General features: G+C 35.3%; 2 protein-coding genes across 2 annotated transcripts; both read left to right on the forward strand.

The window, feature by feature from the left end:
• Positions 1–555: 555 nt before the first annotated feature.
• On the forward strand, positions 556–6,410 carry LOC135743089 (sushi, nidogen and EGF-like domain-containing protein 1). Its single transcript, XM_065260628.2, has 9 exons — positions 556–596; positions 2,236–2,334; positions 2,429–2,452; positions 2,609–2,736; positions 2,814–3,092; positions 3,207–3,302; positions 5,199–5,349; positions 5,541–5,623; positions 5,734–6,410. The coding sequence occupies exons 2-9, from the start codon at positions 2,295–2,297 to the stop codon at positions 5,812–5,814; spliced, it is 882 nt and encodes a 293-aa protein (XP_065116700.1). The 5' UTR covers positions 556–596; positions 2,236–2,294; the 3' UTR covers positions 5,815–6,410.
• An 8,721-nt stretch (positions 6,411–15,131) lies between these two features.
• foxi1 (forkhead box i1) lies at positions 15,132–16,426 on the forward strand. The gene is made up of 2 exons (XM_065260643.1): positions 15,132–15,750; positions 15,906–16,426. The coding sequence occupies exons 1-2, from the start codon at positions 15,132–15,134 to the stop codon at positions 16,424–16,426; spliced, it is 1,140 nt and encodes a 379-aa protein (XP_065116715.1).
• Positions 16,427–19,798: the final 3,372 nt, after the last annotated feature.

Below are 19,798 nucleotides of genomic sequence, written 5' to 3' on the forward strand. Positions count from 1 at the left end.
GATTACATTTAATAAAGTCTATAAGAAGCCCTGCCCTTTTCCCCTTTTAAATTGCTTTAAAAGAATTATAGCTGAAGAAATGGATAAAGAAGTTAATTTCTTTGCATTTTGTGTTTAATTGCTCATATGAAAAGGTTAAATTAGACTCCAAAAAAAAAGAAAACTTATCATTATCGTTCATCATTTATTTATTTACAAAATCTCCTTGCCATATAAAATTAGAAAACAGAATATTTGTGGTAGAAATTTTGAGCTTTAAAATTTTAAGGAGCCACATGGAAGTTACTATCATGAACTTGTTGCAATGACTTACATTGTGCATCTGTCATTTTTTTTATCAAATTGAAGTATGAGTAGCTGACATCCACAGATGCTGTCAACAGATCATTTTTGTTTGGACAGATATTTCTTTAAACTCACAAAAGTTATTGAGTATAATACTGCTGCAAATACCTGCAAGTTTCTGGTTCGTTCTCCAGGTTTGGTGTCCCTCCCTCCATTGTTATAAAACAAATAAAATAAGTCTCAGATTATGTGGTTATGTTTTGAATTTCACTTCCAGCAGCTGAAACACTTGGTCGAAGAAGCTGTCTGAGGTACGATCAATTTACAACCTCTTGAATCATTTATTCTTACCAATGTAATTAAATAAACAGCATCACATAGCTATAGGCTAGTACAATGCATATACATCACACTGTAAAACAATTCTGTAGAAATTACAGTATTACTGGCAGCTGGTTGCCAGTAACTTACTGTAGATTTTACATTTGTAGATGTTATTTACTGGCAACAGTTTCTTCAAAGTTAAATGAACATAAAACATTTTTGATTTCTTTATCTTCTACAGTAAGTTACAGGCAACCAGCTGGAAATTACAGTATTTTTTTAAAGTGTACTTTTCAAAAGTTTAGGGTAATTAGACTGAAATGTTTCTCAGAATCTTAAAAATATTTGAATCTAAGGTTTAAATGTTTTAAAAGATTTTTTTAATGTTTTTGAAATATGCATGACTTTGAGTAAAAATCAGCCAGTAAGATTCCAGGATAGATTTGAACATTTCTCAACCAATCAGAATAAAGCATTCAACAGCCCAGTGGTAAATATTAATAAAGAATCAGTAAGTGACCCCAAACTTTTAACAGATCGTGTATTTCAATGGATTTAGTAGATTTACTATTTATAGATGTGTTTAAGTGAAATAATAATTTTGTTTCATTCTGTTGTTTCGTTTCTTTTATGCATTTATTTGCCGAAAATTGAAATGGGGAAAACATGGTCAAAATAACAAAAAAGATGCAGTGTTTTCCATTCTTCAATACTGCTGAGAAAACAGTGGGTCTCATTCACTAAGCATGCGAATGCACAAATTTGTTCATGAAATGTGTGTACGGGCGGTTTAACGAACAAATTATAATTCAACAAAAACTTTTATACTTGAACAAGGAAAAAATACATATACAATATATACGTTATAAACGTTTTTGCAAACATTCAGAAGAAATTTAAGTATGAAAGTTTTTGTTAATTCATGAATTGTTAAGTAAAATGTCTGTACGCACATTTCACGAATAAATATGTGCGTACGCATACTTAGTGAATGAGACCCAGTGTTTTTAAATGTATTTTAGGAAAATTTCGATTTCGACAGTCGTTTGCTGTTGGGTGACTTCGTCACTCCAGAGGTTTGCTTTTGTTGAAATTCAACAGACACTTGCCTGAACTGGTCTCAAACATCTAGAAAAGATTATTAACTCTTTCCCCTCCAGTGTTTAAAAAAAAGTTGCCAGCCCATGGCAGCATTTTTTATTATTTTCACAAAAGTTTAATGCCTTCCGGAAAATGTTCTTCTTTAAATATATAAACATACAATATATCAAATGAAAGAACAGACCCTCTGCTTTAAAAAAAAACTTTCATCCTATCCATTTTTTTCTTTCTTGAATGAGTAGATTTCTTAAAAAATATCAAATTTTGAGCAAAAAGCTGAAATAATTGCATTTTGGTGAAGGACTTTTGTCAAATTCAGGGCGATGATCAAAACATACATAGAGTTTTTACTGTTTTTGGATCAGTGGATTCTTCAGTGTTTTATAAGTTGAGTAAGAGCGCCACGTGGAGGATAATAGCGGAAATATGGATTGCCAGGAAAACTCATCATTGACGGGGAACGAGTTAAAGTCATGGAGTGATCTCCTAATTAAATTTTAATGTAACCATTGTCATTAATTACAGGATAAGGAGCCCGAATATTTTGTCTTTTACTTTGGTGGTGTCTAACAACAGAAGTCATCATGAAAATTATTCTTATGTTAATATCAATCCTGTCAATGAGTGAGTCTGTATTTATTATCTGTTTAAATACCATTCAGTAATCATTTGGCATTGTATTAAAATATACATGGAAATCTCTCTTCTTCTTTAACAGATAGTCTGACAACAGGCCAGACAGGTAAAAATAGACATCTGAACTAAAACCAGTTTAACCTCTTGTACATGCAACAAAACAAAACAACCTACACAGTGTAAATGAACCATGAACTGCTCCATTTATGCATAAATGATTCAGATTATCATTGAATAATGTTTTAACATTTTTGTGCCCCAGGGATTTTCTATCCATTTGGCTCAGATGCAGGAGACGTTAATAATATTGGTATTGAAGACGAAAACTCAACTTATGTTGGCCTGTTGAGTCCATTTGTTTTCTTTGGCCGCATGTACCACCAGATATACGTAAGAATTCATTTTTTGTGAATATTGTCTTTTTTATTTGTTGACTTTTCACTGGTATCTCGTATTACTTAATGCAGATCAATAGTAATGGGCATCTTACATTCAACAACCCTTCATCGGTGTTCATTCCTAATTCCCTGCCCAGCAATGGAAGTGAAGATGTCATTGCCGCTCTCTGGACAGACATTGACATCAGTCAAAACGGTAACATCTCATATCAAGAGTACACAACTGGAAGTGTCCTGACACAAGCTACTCAAGACATAAACCAGTATTTCCCTGATCTGAGCTTTACTGCCACTTGCGTCTTCGTTGTAACATGGGATAAAGTGGCATACTTTTATCACACAGGCACGGTGAGTTGTTTGTTTTATCTGATGGATGACAGACACAGATCCAAGATCACAGACTGTGTCAAGTGATGTGATTTCTGGAATCTTACTGACAAGGAACTTTGCTCACCTTTTCAGGAAACCTCCTTTCAAGTGGTTTTAATTTCAGACGGCAATTTGTCTTTTCTTCTGATAAATTATGGTGACATTGCTGTGTCACCAAATTTAGTGCAGGTAAACAAACTGAAATAAAATCAGGTTGCAATTTGTTTCGACAGTTCACTTTACACTACTAAGTATAAGGGGGCGTGCACACCACAGCTTTTTTAACGTGACTTAAAACACCCTTGGCGGAAGCTTTATTTCAGCTGTGATTCTTCTGCTTTGTTTATCAGTCGTTGTACGATGCTCCGGTTGGTTGTTGTGATATTTGTCCCGCCCCTCCTCCACTATGATTGGACAGTCGAATATTTTTAAACTCTCAGCAGCTGGAATTTTATTTGTATTTTTCATTCTGAATGACATCGCTCTGCGTTTTTTTTCCAGCGCTGGCTTTTTTGAAAAACACAGAGCTTTTATTGGAAACAATTTAAAACATATGCCGGCTGCAGGCTTAAAAGCTTCTGTGTGCACACTAGTGATGCGCGGGTTATCTCGTAACCCGCAGGCCCCGCGAGTAACCTGCAGGTCGGGTTGGGGCGGGCAAAGAAATTATAACTTTATTGCGGGGTGGGTTGGGGCCGGTCATTAAAAACTAAATAAAAAAACATGTATGTTGCATCTAATTCCCTGCATATATTAAATATTTGAGAATATTTTATAAAATATAGTTTGCCTACGTGGCAACATAACTTGCGCAACGTAGCTTGATATCCCCAAACCTTTGGCCTCACGTCACGGATTTTATAAAAGCGGGACTGCAGGTTGGGAAAAAATGCTGACCCGCGCATCACTAGTGCACACTCCCTTAGTAACTTTGCAACTACATGTCAGCTCATTATTAGTAGATTGTTAGGGGTAGGGTTAGTCTACTAATCAGTCTACAGTCTAATGATAGATAAGGCATTTGATTCCGATTTTGCGTGCATATGATACGCCAGTCCTTCCCATTCACTTATATGGCGAATCGTTTCGTGACGTTTTATTTATTGTTTTCTCATTTGTTTTCTGTTTTTTAAACCATTTTGCTTGGGTTTAGGGTTAGATTTCACATTTGTTTAAGCAGGTTATTTAATATACAGGTTTCTCTAAGTTTTTATCTATATTTAAGCCATGGTCGCTTGGAGTTGGGGTTAGAGTTGGGGTTTGGGTTAGGATGTCATTTTTATATAACAAAAAGTTGTTCTAACCCTAAACCCAAGCGAAAATGGTAAAAAAAACAGAAAACAAATGAGAAAACAATAAATAAAACGTCACGAAACGATTCGCCATATAAGTGAATGGGAAGGACTGGCGTATCATATGCACGCAAAATCTGAATTTGGCGTATCTATTGCACGATAATCACACTGCGTGTCATTTGTACGCTTTTTGGTGAGAATGGGTTGGTTTCATACACAGAGGTAATTCAACATGCTTTACTTAAGCAATATCGCTTAAGTAGGATTGTGATATAGCTCTATATTATCAAGGCTGTGATGGATATTTAGGCCACCGGATTGATAGAAAATTCCTGGAGCTCAAAAAAATGAAAACATTATTAAACTAAGGTTATGATCATCTGAATCCCAGCCATTTCTTAATATTACCGTTTCTTGGTCACAAAGTATAGTTTTAGGATAATATATATCTATAATGTTTAAATCTGCAGTCGATTGGTAAAGATGCAAAAGATTGCTATTTGAACTTTTGCTTAAAAAGATTTGGACATGAGATCTAGACACCAGTCACATTGCAACAAATTGCAATACCTCTCCTGCCCTGCATACGCCTGTATGTGCAGTACACGTGAACTGTTCTGATGATGACATTTGCGTCACGCGTTCCTCGTGTCTATAGTCTAAATAACATGCCGAAAGTGGACTATCGAAATAAAGTGTTACCAGTCTTGTACACTATACACAAACTATTTTATGAATGATAATATAATCTATTAAATCTTTTCCTTCTTTTTTGTGTTTGTTTGTAAAGGGAGGTTATGACACAATAAACTCTACACATTATTTTCTCATTCCTGAGTCAAACAATGGGAGCTCCATTTCAAATCTCAAGTACTCCAGTAATGTAAACGTTCCTGGTCGTTGGGTCTTTAGGGTGGACGGTAAAGCAGATCAAAACAGAGGTAGGCCTACATATTTGTAAACTGTAAAAATCAAGGTTTGTGTATGCTATTATATATGCATTGAAACACACACATGTATCAAGTTACAAAAGGACTTCCTTCTTTCCAAATGTTGTGTAACAGCAATGAGCATGTCAAATATATCTGATTAAATCTAACGTGTTCTTATATCTTTCATTTTCATTCTTTAGAAACTGTCATTGGACTTCAGATGAGAGTTATCTCATATTCAGATCTAGCAGAGATTGAAAACATTGCGTACGTTATGGAGAAAGTAAGTCATACTCACAATGACGCACATTTTTTCATGTGAAATGCACTTGGGCGTGTATGCCCTTTATATCTGTTGCTGAAGAAAATGCTAACTCTTTGCTTGATTTTCAGATTAAACAGGAGCTGGTTCATCAAGGTCTTCCAAGCAACGTCGAGCTGAATTTAAGAAGAGTGGAAAAAATAAAGCCTTAATATCAGAATCATACAACAGAACTGAATAAACATGTACTAATACTTAAAGGAACAGTATGTAAGAAATGTATATCAATTAATCATAAAATGTAAGAAAGCATAGAACAGGAGCACCAATGACTTCAATAGGAAAAAATTGCCCAAAATATCTTCCTTTATGTTTAGCCGAAAAAAGAAATGTATACAGGTCTGTAACAACTTGAGTAAATTATGACAGAATTAAAAATTTTTGGTGATCTATTCCTTGAAAGATGCAATTTGTATAATCCGCGCCACTAGAGGGCGCACAATCAAAACAATAACAATGACGTAAATTAATGACGCTCGGGTGTGGAATGATGGGATTTGTTGTTAACTTTGAACCACTCCATCAATCAGACGGGAACCAGAAATCATGTTAACACATGAGTTAAAGTAATCAAGTTTTATAAATGTTGCGTTTGATGACATCGTTTTATTTCATTATGTAAGGTTTCATGTAATGTTCAAAACGCATCACAGACTTAAGTGTTAAGATTAACAAACTTACCATAAACAAGCGAGTGGCCCGACAGACACTGGACTAGTGGTCTTTGGATATTTTACTGAAAATATCTTAAAAAAGCAGGCTAAGGCACGCACATCAATTTAAATAGGGTGCTCGACAAAAAAAGCGTAGTAGTAATGATGCAAAGTCGGCAACACCAAAGCTCCAAAAATATCAAAAATATTTATTAATTAAAAACAGTGCTAGGCATCAGGTAACGTTTCGAGCACGCAGGCTCTTCATCAGACAAATTAGCCCAGCTGCTCAACCACTATTTATACACAAACCACCAGGTAATGAGGTGTCACATGTTCAAACCAAATTAACAAAAACAAAAATTAATTCTTATATATAACAATGAGAAATTATAAATGACAAAATAGAATAAAGGAGAAAATAATAATGAAAATAAACGAAAACAACTGAAAATGCACAATACACAAAACAAACAGATACCAAGTATTGCGTAAATCACAGCTGATAACCACAAAAATGTCAAAAGTATAAAAACTTGTATACATTAAAGAAAAGGACGAATATCAAATTCTTCATTTAAACCTTTTGGTGACAATGTGTTTAATGTGTAAATCCAGTACAGCTCTCGCTGTACAAGTAATTTATTAATGTCACCACCACGGCGTGGATATTTAACTTGCTCAATGCCAATGTACTGCAGAGTGGAAACAGAGTGTCTCAAATCAGCAAAATGCTGTGCAACCGGACTTTTTGGATCGCGATGTCTAATAGCACATCGATGTTCAGAGATACGAGTTTTTAAAGGTCTGCTGGTTTTTCCAATGTAACACAACCCACAAGGGCAACGCAAAAGGTAAATGACGTTAGCCGTCTTACAAGAGATAGTGCCTCTGATCTTAAATATTTTTCCCGTGTGAGGGTGTGTGAAAGTCAAAGTCTTGTATGTGAAATTGCACTGTTGGCAATTGCCACATCTGTAATTTCCATCAGGTATTTTATTTAAGAAATGACTCGGTGGTTTCAAATCAGCTCTAACCAAGATATTTCGGAGATTGGGTGTTTTCTTATACACTACACGGGGAGGTTTTTCAAAGCATTTCTTAAGATTAGGATCACTTTCCAAAATATGCCAATGTTTCAATAAAACCTTTTGAATGCTCATAGAGACGGGCGAATATTGGATATAACAATTCAAACGCCGGTCGACTATTTTAGTGTTCTTAACAAGACTCTCATGTTGTGAAACATCTTTAAAACGAGTGACCGCAGACTGAATCCACTCTTCATTGTAAGATCTTTGTCTAAATCTCTCTGATAAAATTAGAGATTGTTGTCGAAAATCGTCATCACTACTGCAAATGCGGCGGACCCGACTCAATTGGGAAATAGGTAACGACCGTTTTAAAGATATAGGGTGATAGGATTGTCCATGTAATATAGTGTTACGGTCAGTAGGTTTTCGATACAGGGTGGTTTCAATGCCCAATGCAGTGTTAAGAACAAGTACATCCAAAAAATTCATTTTCTCATGATGAAATTCCATTGTGAATTTTAATGCATAGCAGTTATCATTGACCCAACTATGAAATAGTAATAGTTCAGGTTCAGTACCACTCCATATCATGAAAACATCATCGATGTATCTCTTCCATAAGACAATATGTTTAAAAAAGTCATTGATCTCAGGCTTAAAAACAAACTGATGTTCAAATAACCCACAGAATAAAGATGCAAAACTAGGAGCCATCTTAGACCCCATGCTTACCCCTGAAATCTGCAAGTAGTAATCTGACCCAAACAGGAAATAATTATATGAGAGTACCAATTTGGCCAACTCAATCAAAAATGCAGTACTAGGAACTTGACTAGGACGTTGATCCAGAAAAAAATTAATAGCCTCTAGCCCTCCCAGAAAAGGAACATTGGTGTAAAGTGATTCGACATCCATTGTGACTAAAAGTACAGGACACTCAGGTAACGTCACATTCTTAATCAGTTGAATAAAGTCCATAGTGTCTCTAATGTAAGAGGGTAAAGAAGTTACCAAAGGTTGTAAATGAAAATCAACGAAAGACGAAATTTTTTCTGTAAGTGACCCTATAGCTGCCACTATGGGTCTGCCAGAAGGAATGTCCTTATAAGGTTTATGAATTTTAGGCAGAGTATATAATACAGGTGTGATCGGATGCTCAACAACCATATATTCATATTCATGTTTGGTCAGTAAACCTGAATCAACGAAATGTTTTAAAGTGTCATGTACAGCTACTTTATACTGGGCCAATGGATTCGTATTCAACTTTTTATAAAAAGCTGTATTAGACAATTGTCTATGAATTTCACTTTCGTAGCTTTGTCGATCCAAAATGACCACAGCTCCACCTTTATCAGCATTTTGTATAACTATAGACGAGTCATTTTTGAGTGATTCCAATGCAGATAATTGTGACTCCGTCAAATTGTGTGCAAGTTTGTACTGCCGTTTAGATTTAAAAATGGACCCAACATCGTTTTCTACAAGCCTACAATAAGTGTCCAATGAAGCATTTCTGTTTTTGAAAGGAACAAATGTAGATTTACCTCTAAAATCAGACCGATGTTGTGCACTGTATTCCACTTTAGAAGAATCACCATCATTGTCCCGTGCTGCGGATGTAGTGTCCGACACGGACACTTCTGAAGCCATCGAATGAGTCTGTAGTGAGCCGTTCTGTCGCCCATTAAAAAATTATTTAAGTCTCAAATTACGAAAGAATTTATGCAAATCAATGTAAGTGTCAAATTCATTACAGTGTGTTGTCGGTGAAAACGAAAGTCCTTTATTTAGGATCGTTAAACAATCTTCAGAGATCACTTTACTCGATAGATTGATGACATTGATCACTTCTGTGTCGTTCTTCGTGTCACATATAGAGATCTTGCGGGAGTTCTTTTTACTCCTCCTGCATTTTTTCTTGTGTTGCGAGAGGTGTGAGATTGGCGTCCGTCTTCTAAAAAACGTTGAGATAGGGACAGATTGCTTGAATCGGAGTCCCGATCTAATGAAGAGGATGATTGTGCAGAGGAGTATCTCTTTTCTTCATATCGTAAGGATTTCCGAGCACCACGAAAGGTGGATTGTGTCGATGAATGAGATTTGAGATGTGATCTCCACTGATACACCCGATCGTTAGCATAATCTACAGCATCTCTGTTAAACTTGCTCTTCTTAGAAGCGATGATCTCCTTTTTCAATTCCGCAATGCGTAGATTGCATTCAAGTAGCGCTGAATCAAGTTGTTCTTTATCAGAATATTCCACAGATAGCTGAGTTCTAACATATTTAAGATCAGAGGCACTATCTCTTGTAAGACGGCTAACGTCATTTACCTTTTGCGTTGCCCTTGTGGGTTGTGTTACATTGGAAAAACCAGCAGACCTTTAAAAACTCGTATCTCTGAACATCGATGTGCTATTAGACATCGCGATCCAAAAAGTCCGGTTGCACAGCATTTTGCTGATTTGAGACACTCTGTTTCCACTCTGCAGTACATTGGCATTGAGCAAGTTAAATATCCACGCCGTGGTGGTGACATTAATAAATTACTTTTACAGCGAGAGCTGTACTGGATTTACACATTAAACACATTGTCACCAAAAGGTTTAAATGAAGAATTTGATATTCGTCCTTTTCTTTAATGTATACAAGTTTTTATACTTTTGACATTTTTGTGGTTATCAGCTGTGATTTACGCAATACTTGGTATCTGTTTGTTTTGTGTATTGTGCATTTTCAGTTGTTTTCGTTTATTTTCATTATTATTTTCTCCTTTATTCTATTTTGTCATTTATAATTTCTCATTGTTATATATAAGAATTAATTTTTGTTTTTGTTAATTTGGTTTGAACATGTGACACCTCATTACCTGGTGGTTTGTGTATAAATAGTGGTTGAGCAGCTGGGCTAATTTGTCTGATGAAGAGCCTGCGTGCTCGAAACGTTACCTGATGCCTAGCACTGTTTTTAATTAATAAATATTTTTGATATTTTTGGAGCTTTGGTGTTGCCGACTTTGCATCATTACTACTGAAAATATCTTACAAATGGAAGCAATGGAATCATGCAAAAGAAACTACGAGAATTTTTTTTATTTGATTATAAATACATCTCGGTAAATTTGATGAGCTTGACTGTAAAGATATTTTTGTTCTTTGTGTGCCCCCCCTACGGTGCATCCTTCGCCCCCCCCCCCAAAAGAAAATGTATGACATAAAACTTTCTAAAACTTCAAATTTTAATTAAACAAAACATATTAAAATGTACTGCTGTTGGTTAGTAGCCTTATTTTTCTGAGGTTTAATTACACCAAGTTTATGATAAATTTATGTATTTTATAAAATGTCATAAAACTGGGACCCCCTGGCACCATCTTGCACCCCCAGTTTGAGAAAAAACGTTCTAGAGCTTGTTTGATTTGGGTTACCCAAAGTGTTTATTAATATATCAACTAACACACACATGCATTAACGTGAAGTTAAGGTTGCTGTTATTCATGCATGAATTGATATGACTCATGACATAGTTATGATTAGTTCCTGATTAGTACTTTATCATTCAAGTGATTATTAATTTAGGTATAAGTACATGATTATTCATGTACTGTTATTATAAAGTGTTACTAAATGTATAATTAGGCTACATTTAATTTTGCAATGACACGCAGGTTTTTTTTACACGAGTATCTCTGGATAAGGAATGTTGCTCTGCAGGAAGGGAAACATTCACATATTTTACCTTCGGTCTCTCATAACGTACGACATCTACACAGACACAGAGTTATGCAAAAACAGTCGAATGAAATGTAACTCATCCTTCACACTTTGATCTGCAGTATAAAACGTGCTTACAAGACATTAAAGACATCTTTCTTCTCAGCATGTTTCTCACATAATCACATTGGAGTTTTTGTCAAATCATTTTCTGTGTTATCTGTTTCTAAAATAAACCTGTTCCTCTTGTCTTATTCCATTTACGAGACCCATATTGTATTTAAATACCTACATGTTTTTACTATGGCGTTTTGATGAAGATAGTCATAATATTTGTTGTACTTTTATAGTGAAACTAAACTATCAGTGAGGGATGGCATCTTTATATATGATTTATATAAAAAGCATGTTATCGGTAACAGGTGTATTTAACTATTTATATTCTTATTTATCAGTTTTATCTTTGGTAGAAAACAATAGATATAATCTTAGGTCAAAAAGCAGCATTCTTTTTACTATACCTGCTGTGAAATCCGAATTTGGAGAAACTGCTTTCCGTTATAATGCCCCCTCAACCTGGATTGCTTTGCAGAAACAGTTAACGTTAGGCACTATTATATCACTATGAATGATTTAAAATGATATGTCAATGAAACCTTTAGCTATGTTTGTGATTGTATGTAGATTGTCGTATTGTTTGGTTTCTGCCTGTCTTGGTTATTATGTAATTTTCTTGTATTAACTTTTGTCTTTGTTAGGTGTTGTAATATGTTTTATGGGGTGCTGATAGATTTTAAGTGCTGCCTTTGTTGGCCATGAATCATTTGAAAAAGAGATATAGTCTCAATATGATTTATCCTGGTGAAATAAAGTAATATTTTGTTAAATGTCACTCACCCCATAGGAAAACATATTGTAATTATTGTATATTCATAATTTTAATATCCTATTATAAATCTTCAAAAATGTTGACAAACTATATATTATTGGGAAGCTCTAAGATGTAGTTTTCATTTTTCAAAACCATTAAAATGATGCAATGATTTATTGCAGATTTATGAGTATGCAGCAAATCGTTGACAACTAGTGGCCTTTGTTAGTAAACCATTCTCGATTTATGGGTTTTAAATATAATATCATATAATATAATTAATTATAATATATATATTTTTTTTTATATTCACAAAACTACCACAAATTAAATTAAACAGCATATTTGTATATATACTAACTGGATTGAAAAACAAATTGTTCCCTCTAGCGGCCTTGTGTGGTACAGCAAATACAAGTTTTATACAGTAGCAACCTTAAGAAGTATATTATTACCACAAAACAAGTGTATTGCAGTGTCAAAAATGCAAAAAAAGCTTGTATAGAGTTTTGCAAAAAAAAGGGCATGTGCTTTGCAAATAGTGTCTGCCTTCCTAAACGTGTTTAAGGTTTTGCCAAGAGAGTACATGATTTGACAAATGGGTTTAGGCCACTGTAAATTTGATGTTCATGTTAAAGAATCATAACACAACATTTATTATTTTGTTGAAAAGAAAAAAAGTTAAAGAAGAGTATAAAAATCGTCTCGGTGTGTGTTATGAAGTTAACAAGTGTACTTATAAATCACCATAAGAGAATTGGTGTCCCCTTGTGGTCTTGGGTGGTACAGCAACTAAAAGTTTCATTCCGTGGCAACCTTTTGTTTTTGTAGCTAGCTCAAACTCAGCACAAAACTTGGTTGGACTGTGCCTTTGACTTTCTAGACTTTTTGCTAAAACATTTTATGCTCACTTTCACACAAAAAGCAAATCTTTACACTCTATATGGAGTACGTTTATTTTGTGTAATAACACACTTACACAAATACTTTTACAAAAATCTGATGAATGAAATATCAAATGAAAAGGATGTTACAGTAGGCACAAGACTTTATTCACATCACATATAACTTTGTCCATTGACTGTAAATAGAGGATAAACCCTCTCGACAACACACCACAGCATAACACAGGCCAGTTAAATTTACTTTAAGGGTCATGTTCTTCCTCATGCTCTTCTTCCTCATCCACTACTTCTTCCTCACACCCTTTCTCTGCCACTTAAGTTGTTTCCATCTATTGTTGGATTGTATTTTTTAGCAATTTTAAAATTGTTTTAACAACAATTTTAATTTAAATTGATAGATGCATTTATCTTTGTTTACCACAAGGGGGAGATAAAAGATTAATAAGATTGAGATGCCTGCCTGTTACACTATTATAATAAATCAATTACATTTTCTTTAATCGATTAATGTCTTATAATTATTTTATAATAATTTTATAATGAACTATAATCATTTTAGTTGGCCTATATAACTTTTACTATTTGTGTGTCTGTCTGTCTGTCTGTTTGTCTGTCTATCTATCTCTGTGTGTGTGCATGAGTGCGTGTGTTAATGTTAATTTATTTAAATCAATAGATGCATTTCTCTTTGTTGACCACGAGGGGGAGACAAAAGATTAGTAAGAGTAGTATATTAGTAGTAGTATATAGGCCTATATAACTTTTACTATTTGTCTTACTGTCTGTCTGTCTGTCTGTCTGTCTGTCTGTCTGTCTGTCTGTCTGTCTGTCTGTCTGTCTGTCTGTCTGTCTGTCTGTCTGTCTGTCTGTCTGTCTGTCTGTCTGTCTATCTCTGTGGGTGTGCATGAGTGCGTGTGTTAATGTTAATTTATTTAAATTGATAGATGCATATATCTTTGTTGACCACAAGGGGGAGACAAAAGATTAGTAAGATTGAGATGCCCGCCTGTTAAACTATTATAATAAAGCAATGACATTAACTTTATAACTTTATTTGCTTAAAACCAGTTGTTTGTGATTTTAATAAATGCTTCATTAAACTATGAAATAACATGCAAACGATTCATTAAAGTTAAATTAAGATAAACATTTATATGATTAAATGACATTAACTGTACATTTGTATTGCCAAGCAGTTGGGCTGAGTCCAAATAGTCCAAACAAATGTAAAAATACATTTAAAGGATACATTTAAAGTAAAAATGCGAATAATATGCATGTTTTATAGACCAACAGGGTACCTTTTAAACCATGCCGTCGTCCTTATTTTTTCTGATCTTTTTTCTTTCACCTAAACCCTTTTTCTCCTAGTTAAGGGTTCAGTGCGTAAAATCGGGTTATAATATAAATATATTGATAATTTTTAATTATTTTGATTTTATTAGCAATAAGTGCATGCTTTATAACAAGGTGAAGCAAACTGTATAATTTTAATATAACGATAAAAATGAGTAATTTAATGTTAAATAGTTTACTGAAGTATTTTAAACCTGCAAGTATATGTAAATTCAGGTGATACTGTTTGTGTTTACTCTGATTGTTATAATATTTAAATGATCTGGGGGGTGGAGACTTTAGATTCATTTTATTTTGAGTAATATAACACATCTGTACAGTCTCATCCATATAATCCGTTTTACTATCAGTTTCCAATGAACATTACACTTTGTTTTGCTATGCAGTCACCAGTTTATTCTATAATTTTATCATTAATATTCTGTGTTTTAAAATGTCCAGTTTTCTATCATTTATTTCCTATATTGTTTTTGTCTCCACTGTTTTCTAAAATGTATTTTCCGTGAAGCTGCTTTGCAAGAATGCAAAAACTGTAAAATACATTTAACGTATAGAGTCCTAATGTGATTTTATGTGGATTTTTATATATTAACTTTATCTATGTGGCCCTTTTTAAAATTTATAGGATAAACAAAATACCCACAAAAATGTAAATGCGTCTTAACAAATTAAACGCATAGGTAAAATAATGATTTAATTGTTCGAACATCTTTGAGGCACCTTTCAAACATGCTTATCGCATAAAAGATCTTGACGCCAAATTGATGCATATTGGATGAAGTTAATCGAAGAGACGCGTGACAGTGGGTGGGGTTGTTCATTCATTACATGCGCTCCCGGAGAGTTTAAATAACCCTCCCCAGGCGCGCAGTTAGGCACTCTTTAGTGACGAGCACACCCAGCAGGTCCTATCACTGTACTCCAGCTTCACTTCATGTTTTTAGAGGGAGAACGGATTATGAACGCGTTTGGGCAGCAGCCGACGAATCAGCAGCCCCTTCAGCACCATAACGCGCAGGACATCTTGGACATGACCGTGTACTGCGACACCAACTTCAGCATGTACCAACAGAACCTCCACCATCATCACTCGCAAAGGCCACCTGCGCACCCATCCGGCTATGGACTTGGCGAGTACGCATCACCCGGAACCAACCCTTACCTGTGGATGAACGGTCCGGGTATTGCCTCTTCCCCATACCTCTCGGGTCCGAACGGAGGCTCCTACATTCAGTCGGGATTTGGGTCGAACCAGCGGCAGTTTCTTCCTCCTCCCACGGGATTTGGAAGCGCGGATCTCGGGTGGCTCTCCATTTCAAGCCAGCAAGAACTTTTCAAGATGGTTAGACCACCTTATTCCTACTCAGCGCTCATTGCCATGGCTATCCAGAACGCACAGGACAAGAAACTGACGCTCAGTCAGATTTATCAGTATGTGGCTGACAATTTTCCATTTTACAAGAAAAGCAAAGCTGGCTGGCAAAACTCCATTAGACACAATTTGTCATTGAACGATTGTTTCAAGAAAGTTGCGAGAGATGAGGACGATCCTGGTAAGTCTTACAAAAGTTATGTGTTAGTTTTAATAAGTGCAACAAACATGAGATGTGCTAGATTGTGTATACATTTAGTTTCCCATGCTTTGTTTTAATTTGAAGGTTTTATTACACTGTGTATGAACTCACCAAAAATCTTTATTTTTTTTTAGGCAAAGGAAATTACTGGACTCTGGACCCCAACTGCGAAAAAATGTTCGACAATGGAAACTTCAGAAGAAAGAGAAAGAGAAGATCTGATGGAAACAATGGAAGCGCCAGTCTGTCAGTCAAAACCGAGGACGCGCTCAAATTGGCGGATACCGCAAGCCTGATGAGCCCTTCCCCGCAGAGTCTCCAAAACTCTCCAACTTCCAGCGAACCTAAATCCTCTCCATCGCCGTCCGCGGAGCACAGCCCCTGTTTTAACAGCTTTATCGGTAACATGAACTCAATAATGGCAGGAAACAGCAGTGGGATCAGAAGCAGAGACGCCAGCTCTGGACCTTTAGGGGATTTTACGCATGGCATGTCTGGACATGAGGTGGCACCTCCATCAGAACATAGTCATCTCAACACCAGCAGACTGAACTATTACACCGCATCCCATAATAACAGCGGCTTGATCAACTCACTCTCCAACCATTTCAGTGTTAATAATCTCATTTACAACAGGGAGGGAACAGAAGTGTAAAGATTCTAGAGTTTGTTTAAACTTTTATGTGCTCTGTGAGCACATATGGACATGGTGTTGTTTCTATTAACAGTTAATTTACTAATGCAACTGCATTTCTAGACACGTTTCTTCTAGAGACGCATGCAGCTCCACAGATTGATGTTTATTTCAATTCATTTCGCAGTTTTTATTGATTGGGTTTGCATAATTTTGCAGTACATTTATTCTAAATAATAAATCGCATTATTAGACCCAAACGGATGTCCAGACACTATGCAATGACACTTGCTTTCCAGAATGCTGTTTTTGTATAAGAAATGTAGATATATTTTATTTAAATCGAATGTTACTGATTTGTAAATAAAACGTGACTTCACTTGAAACGTCCATATGCATCAATTCCTTTTTATTTAACCTACTCTGTGCTGATCTAAACACCATATGCATCAAGTTGTATGTTGCTCTGCTCAATGGCAAAACAAACACAAACACCTCGTGCATATCAGGGTTTTCCCACGGGTGGCCACAGAGATGGACCAACCCGTCATTAAGAAATGTTTGCGCACACATGCAATTTGTTTACAATATAGTTAGTTGTAATAATATAGTTTGTATCTGTTGCAATTTATTTATCTTAACTAGCCTATACAGTAAACTATTGTGTTTATTTGTAAACAGAAATTTTAAAATCTGTAATTAAATAAATCTTGGTTTATGCACTGAAAAAATGTCTTATTTAAAGACTATTTTTAAATCGGATTTTGCTTTTGTAACTACTTATTCCTTTTCATAACAGATCAGCTTCAGCAAACATATTCAGTTGACAAGTATTTATCAAAAGAATTTGAAGTTTAATCGAGCTTTGAATGGATCCGCGCCCCTGCTGCGCGCTCCTCTAATTGCTTTCTACAAACAGCTCGACACATTTAACTGTTCATTGTCTCATTATTCTATCTAGGCTACTCATTATTTACTGTAGTTGAGTTTTCAGCACCGCAGACTGCTTTTTTACTATACACAACAGACTGAACTGAGTGATAGTGTAATAACCTGGTGGTGATGTTTCCAGAGGAACAGCTCCAGGGATTTATTCCAGTCCAAGCTGCATAAAACCAGTAGGTGAGAGATTGAGTTTGCCGCTTGTCACATATAGTATCGACAGTTCAAATGTTCAACTGTTTATATATCTTCTAGTATTTGATCAACAAAGTTTTTATTTTTGTCTTCTCAGCTGTTATAATACATGACCAAATGCACACTCTTAAAAATAAAGGATGTTGAAAAGCATTATTTGCACTAAGAACCATTTTTATTACCCAAAGAAGCTTTCAGTCAAAAGTCTTTCAAAGAACAATCTTACGTTTTTATAGCCTGTTTTAACCTTTCTCCACAACAATACATTTTTTTTGCAACAGAAAGGTTCTGTGGATGTTGAAGGTTCTTTATGGAACCAAACAGCCTAAAAACTGTTATTGGTTATTTTATATATTTCATATCGTTTGCACCTAAACCCTGGCGTGTATATGGCTAAATTATGGCTAAACTAAATTCCCTGTCTGTAAGAATAATAATAAAAAAAAATCTTAGGCTAAAACACATCAGTTAATCGAGCTCTCTTCAAAGACATACATCCAAAAGAAACACCTCGTAATGGCTTCACAATTGAATGCGCAATGGGAATCGAATAAAGCAGAAGTGACAGGAGATTCTGGAACACAAAAGTATCTGGCATCACCAGAGACCCCTGCTGCTCTCCACAGAAAACATAAGAGCGCAGATCTGGGAACAAATTATAAAGCATTTACAGCGCATTTGCCTCCACATGCCTTTATTCTAATACTGCACATTCTTGTTCCTTAAGTACATTGGGAAATATATTACTGGAAAATACACAGAAATTGGGTAATAAATTCCTGAATTGCGCATAAATAGCACACATTTTGGAAAGTCAACAAATACATACACCATAGTCCAATTTTGCGTGATACGACAGTTCCTCCCGTTCACCTAACACCACGCATCTATTTTTTTTTACCATTGCCAGTTAAGTTGGGGTTAGAACAACTTCCTGTTACATAAAATGACATCCTAACCCAAATTTAACCTCAAGTCCAATCACAATAGTTAAAACAAACAAACAAACAAACAAACAAACAAAAAAATACATAAAATGACACGAAAAGATGCGTGGTATGAAGTGAACGGGAAGGACTGACGTATCACATTCACGCAAAATTGGACATTATCGTATGTATTGCACGACTCTTCAAAAGACGCGTTGTTTTTACGCAAGTCATGAGAATGGGTTGATATGAAGACTGGTATATTACTTTAAAGAATTAAATGCGTAAAAGTTGGGAAATTAATTTTGCACGACGCATTGCACATAGATAAACATTCAATACTGTAACCAAAAGAACAGAAAATCATTCTGCTACACGACCTGAAAACAGTTTTCCATTTGCATGCACAATTGTATAAATGCAGTGAAGGCACCTGTGAATATTCTGTTCAGATGTACTGATTGATACCAGAATCTTTAAACATCGAAACTTCATGACAATAATCGCACTTTCCATTTGTTTTGTAATGGAAATGAACATGCAAAAAAGAAAAATCATTTAAAGAACACGATCGTTTAAGCCACGTGTTTTCATCTGAAAACACTGAGCTCATTCATCATAAGACCCATATTACATATCTGTAAATGTATATAATGCGTAATTTGCATAACCACCAAAGTACATATGAAATAAATGAAGAAAATAAAAAACTTTTATTATTGAGTTTAAAAGACAATATGTTTATAAATGTTCAAAATGTTTATACATATTTCTTTTTTATGTTGTGTTGTAATCTTGGCTATTTCTTTCACAGAGGGATAAAACTTGGAGATTGAAGATGTTTTATTGTTATAACACTGCTGAATGTTCGGACCAGACTAACGGGGTGCCCGAGGCCCTCACCCTTCACCTTTACCATCTCTCAGGTGCCAGGCCTCTGTCCGTGATGTGAAGGTGCCCTGGGGCAGGGATTGGCCAGCATGCCTCACCATGGGGGTCTCAAAGGGTGGTGATGTTCTTCCAGTCCCCCTCCAGAGGTAAAACCATAATCAGAGATTTAAACTCTTTGGTCACCCTGCAACCCAAACTAATGCTCCTTCATAACACTGACCGCTTAGACTTCAGAGCAAAAGTTTAGGTTTTAGGATTATTCTAATCTAATCCCATATGATAATCTGATCTAATCTAATCTAATCCTGTTTTCCAGAGCAGAGGAAGAGGAAATATCACTTTCTACTGACATCTGACACTTTTTATCCTTGTCTTAAAACAGTGGAAAAGGATGTTTTGTCAACTAGCAGTTATGTGACATCTGAAAGTTTATGTC

Source organism: Paramisgurnus dabryanus, chromosome 1, assembly GCF_030506205.2.
Source record: "Paramisgurnus dabryanus chromosome 1, PD_genome_1.1, whole genome shotgun sequence".
NCBI lineage: Eukaryota > Metazoa > Chordata > Actinopteri > Cypriniformes > Cobitidae > Paramisgurnus > Paramisgurnus dabryanus.

What these genes read in the sequence shown, in the direction of transcription:
- LOC135743089 (XM_065260628.2), top strand. Translation starts at nt 2,295, where the DNA reads ATGAAAATTATTCTTATGTTAATATCAATCCTGTCAATGA. An exon ending in GCATGTACCACCAGATATAC is followed by an intron (nt 2,737 to 2,813) that starts GTAAGAATTCAT and finishes TACTTAATGCAG; the next exon opens with ATCAATAGTAATGGGCATCT. An exon ending in TAAAGCAGATCAAAACAGAG is followed by an intron (nt 5,350 to 5,540) that starts GTAGGCCTACAT and finishes TTCATTCTTTAG; the next exon opens with AAACTGTCATTGGACTTCAG.
- foxi1 (XM_065260643.1), top strand. Translation starts at nt 15,132, where the DNA reads ATGTTTTTAGAGGGAGAACGGATTATGAACGCGTTTGGGCAGCAGCCG. An exon ending in GAGAGATGAGGACGATCCTG is followed by an intron (nt 15,751 to 15,905) that starts GTAAGTCTTACA and finishes ATTTTTTTTTAG; the next exon opens with GCAAAGGAAATTACTGGACT.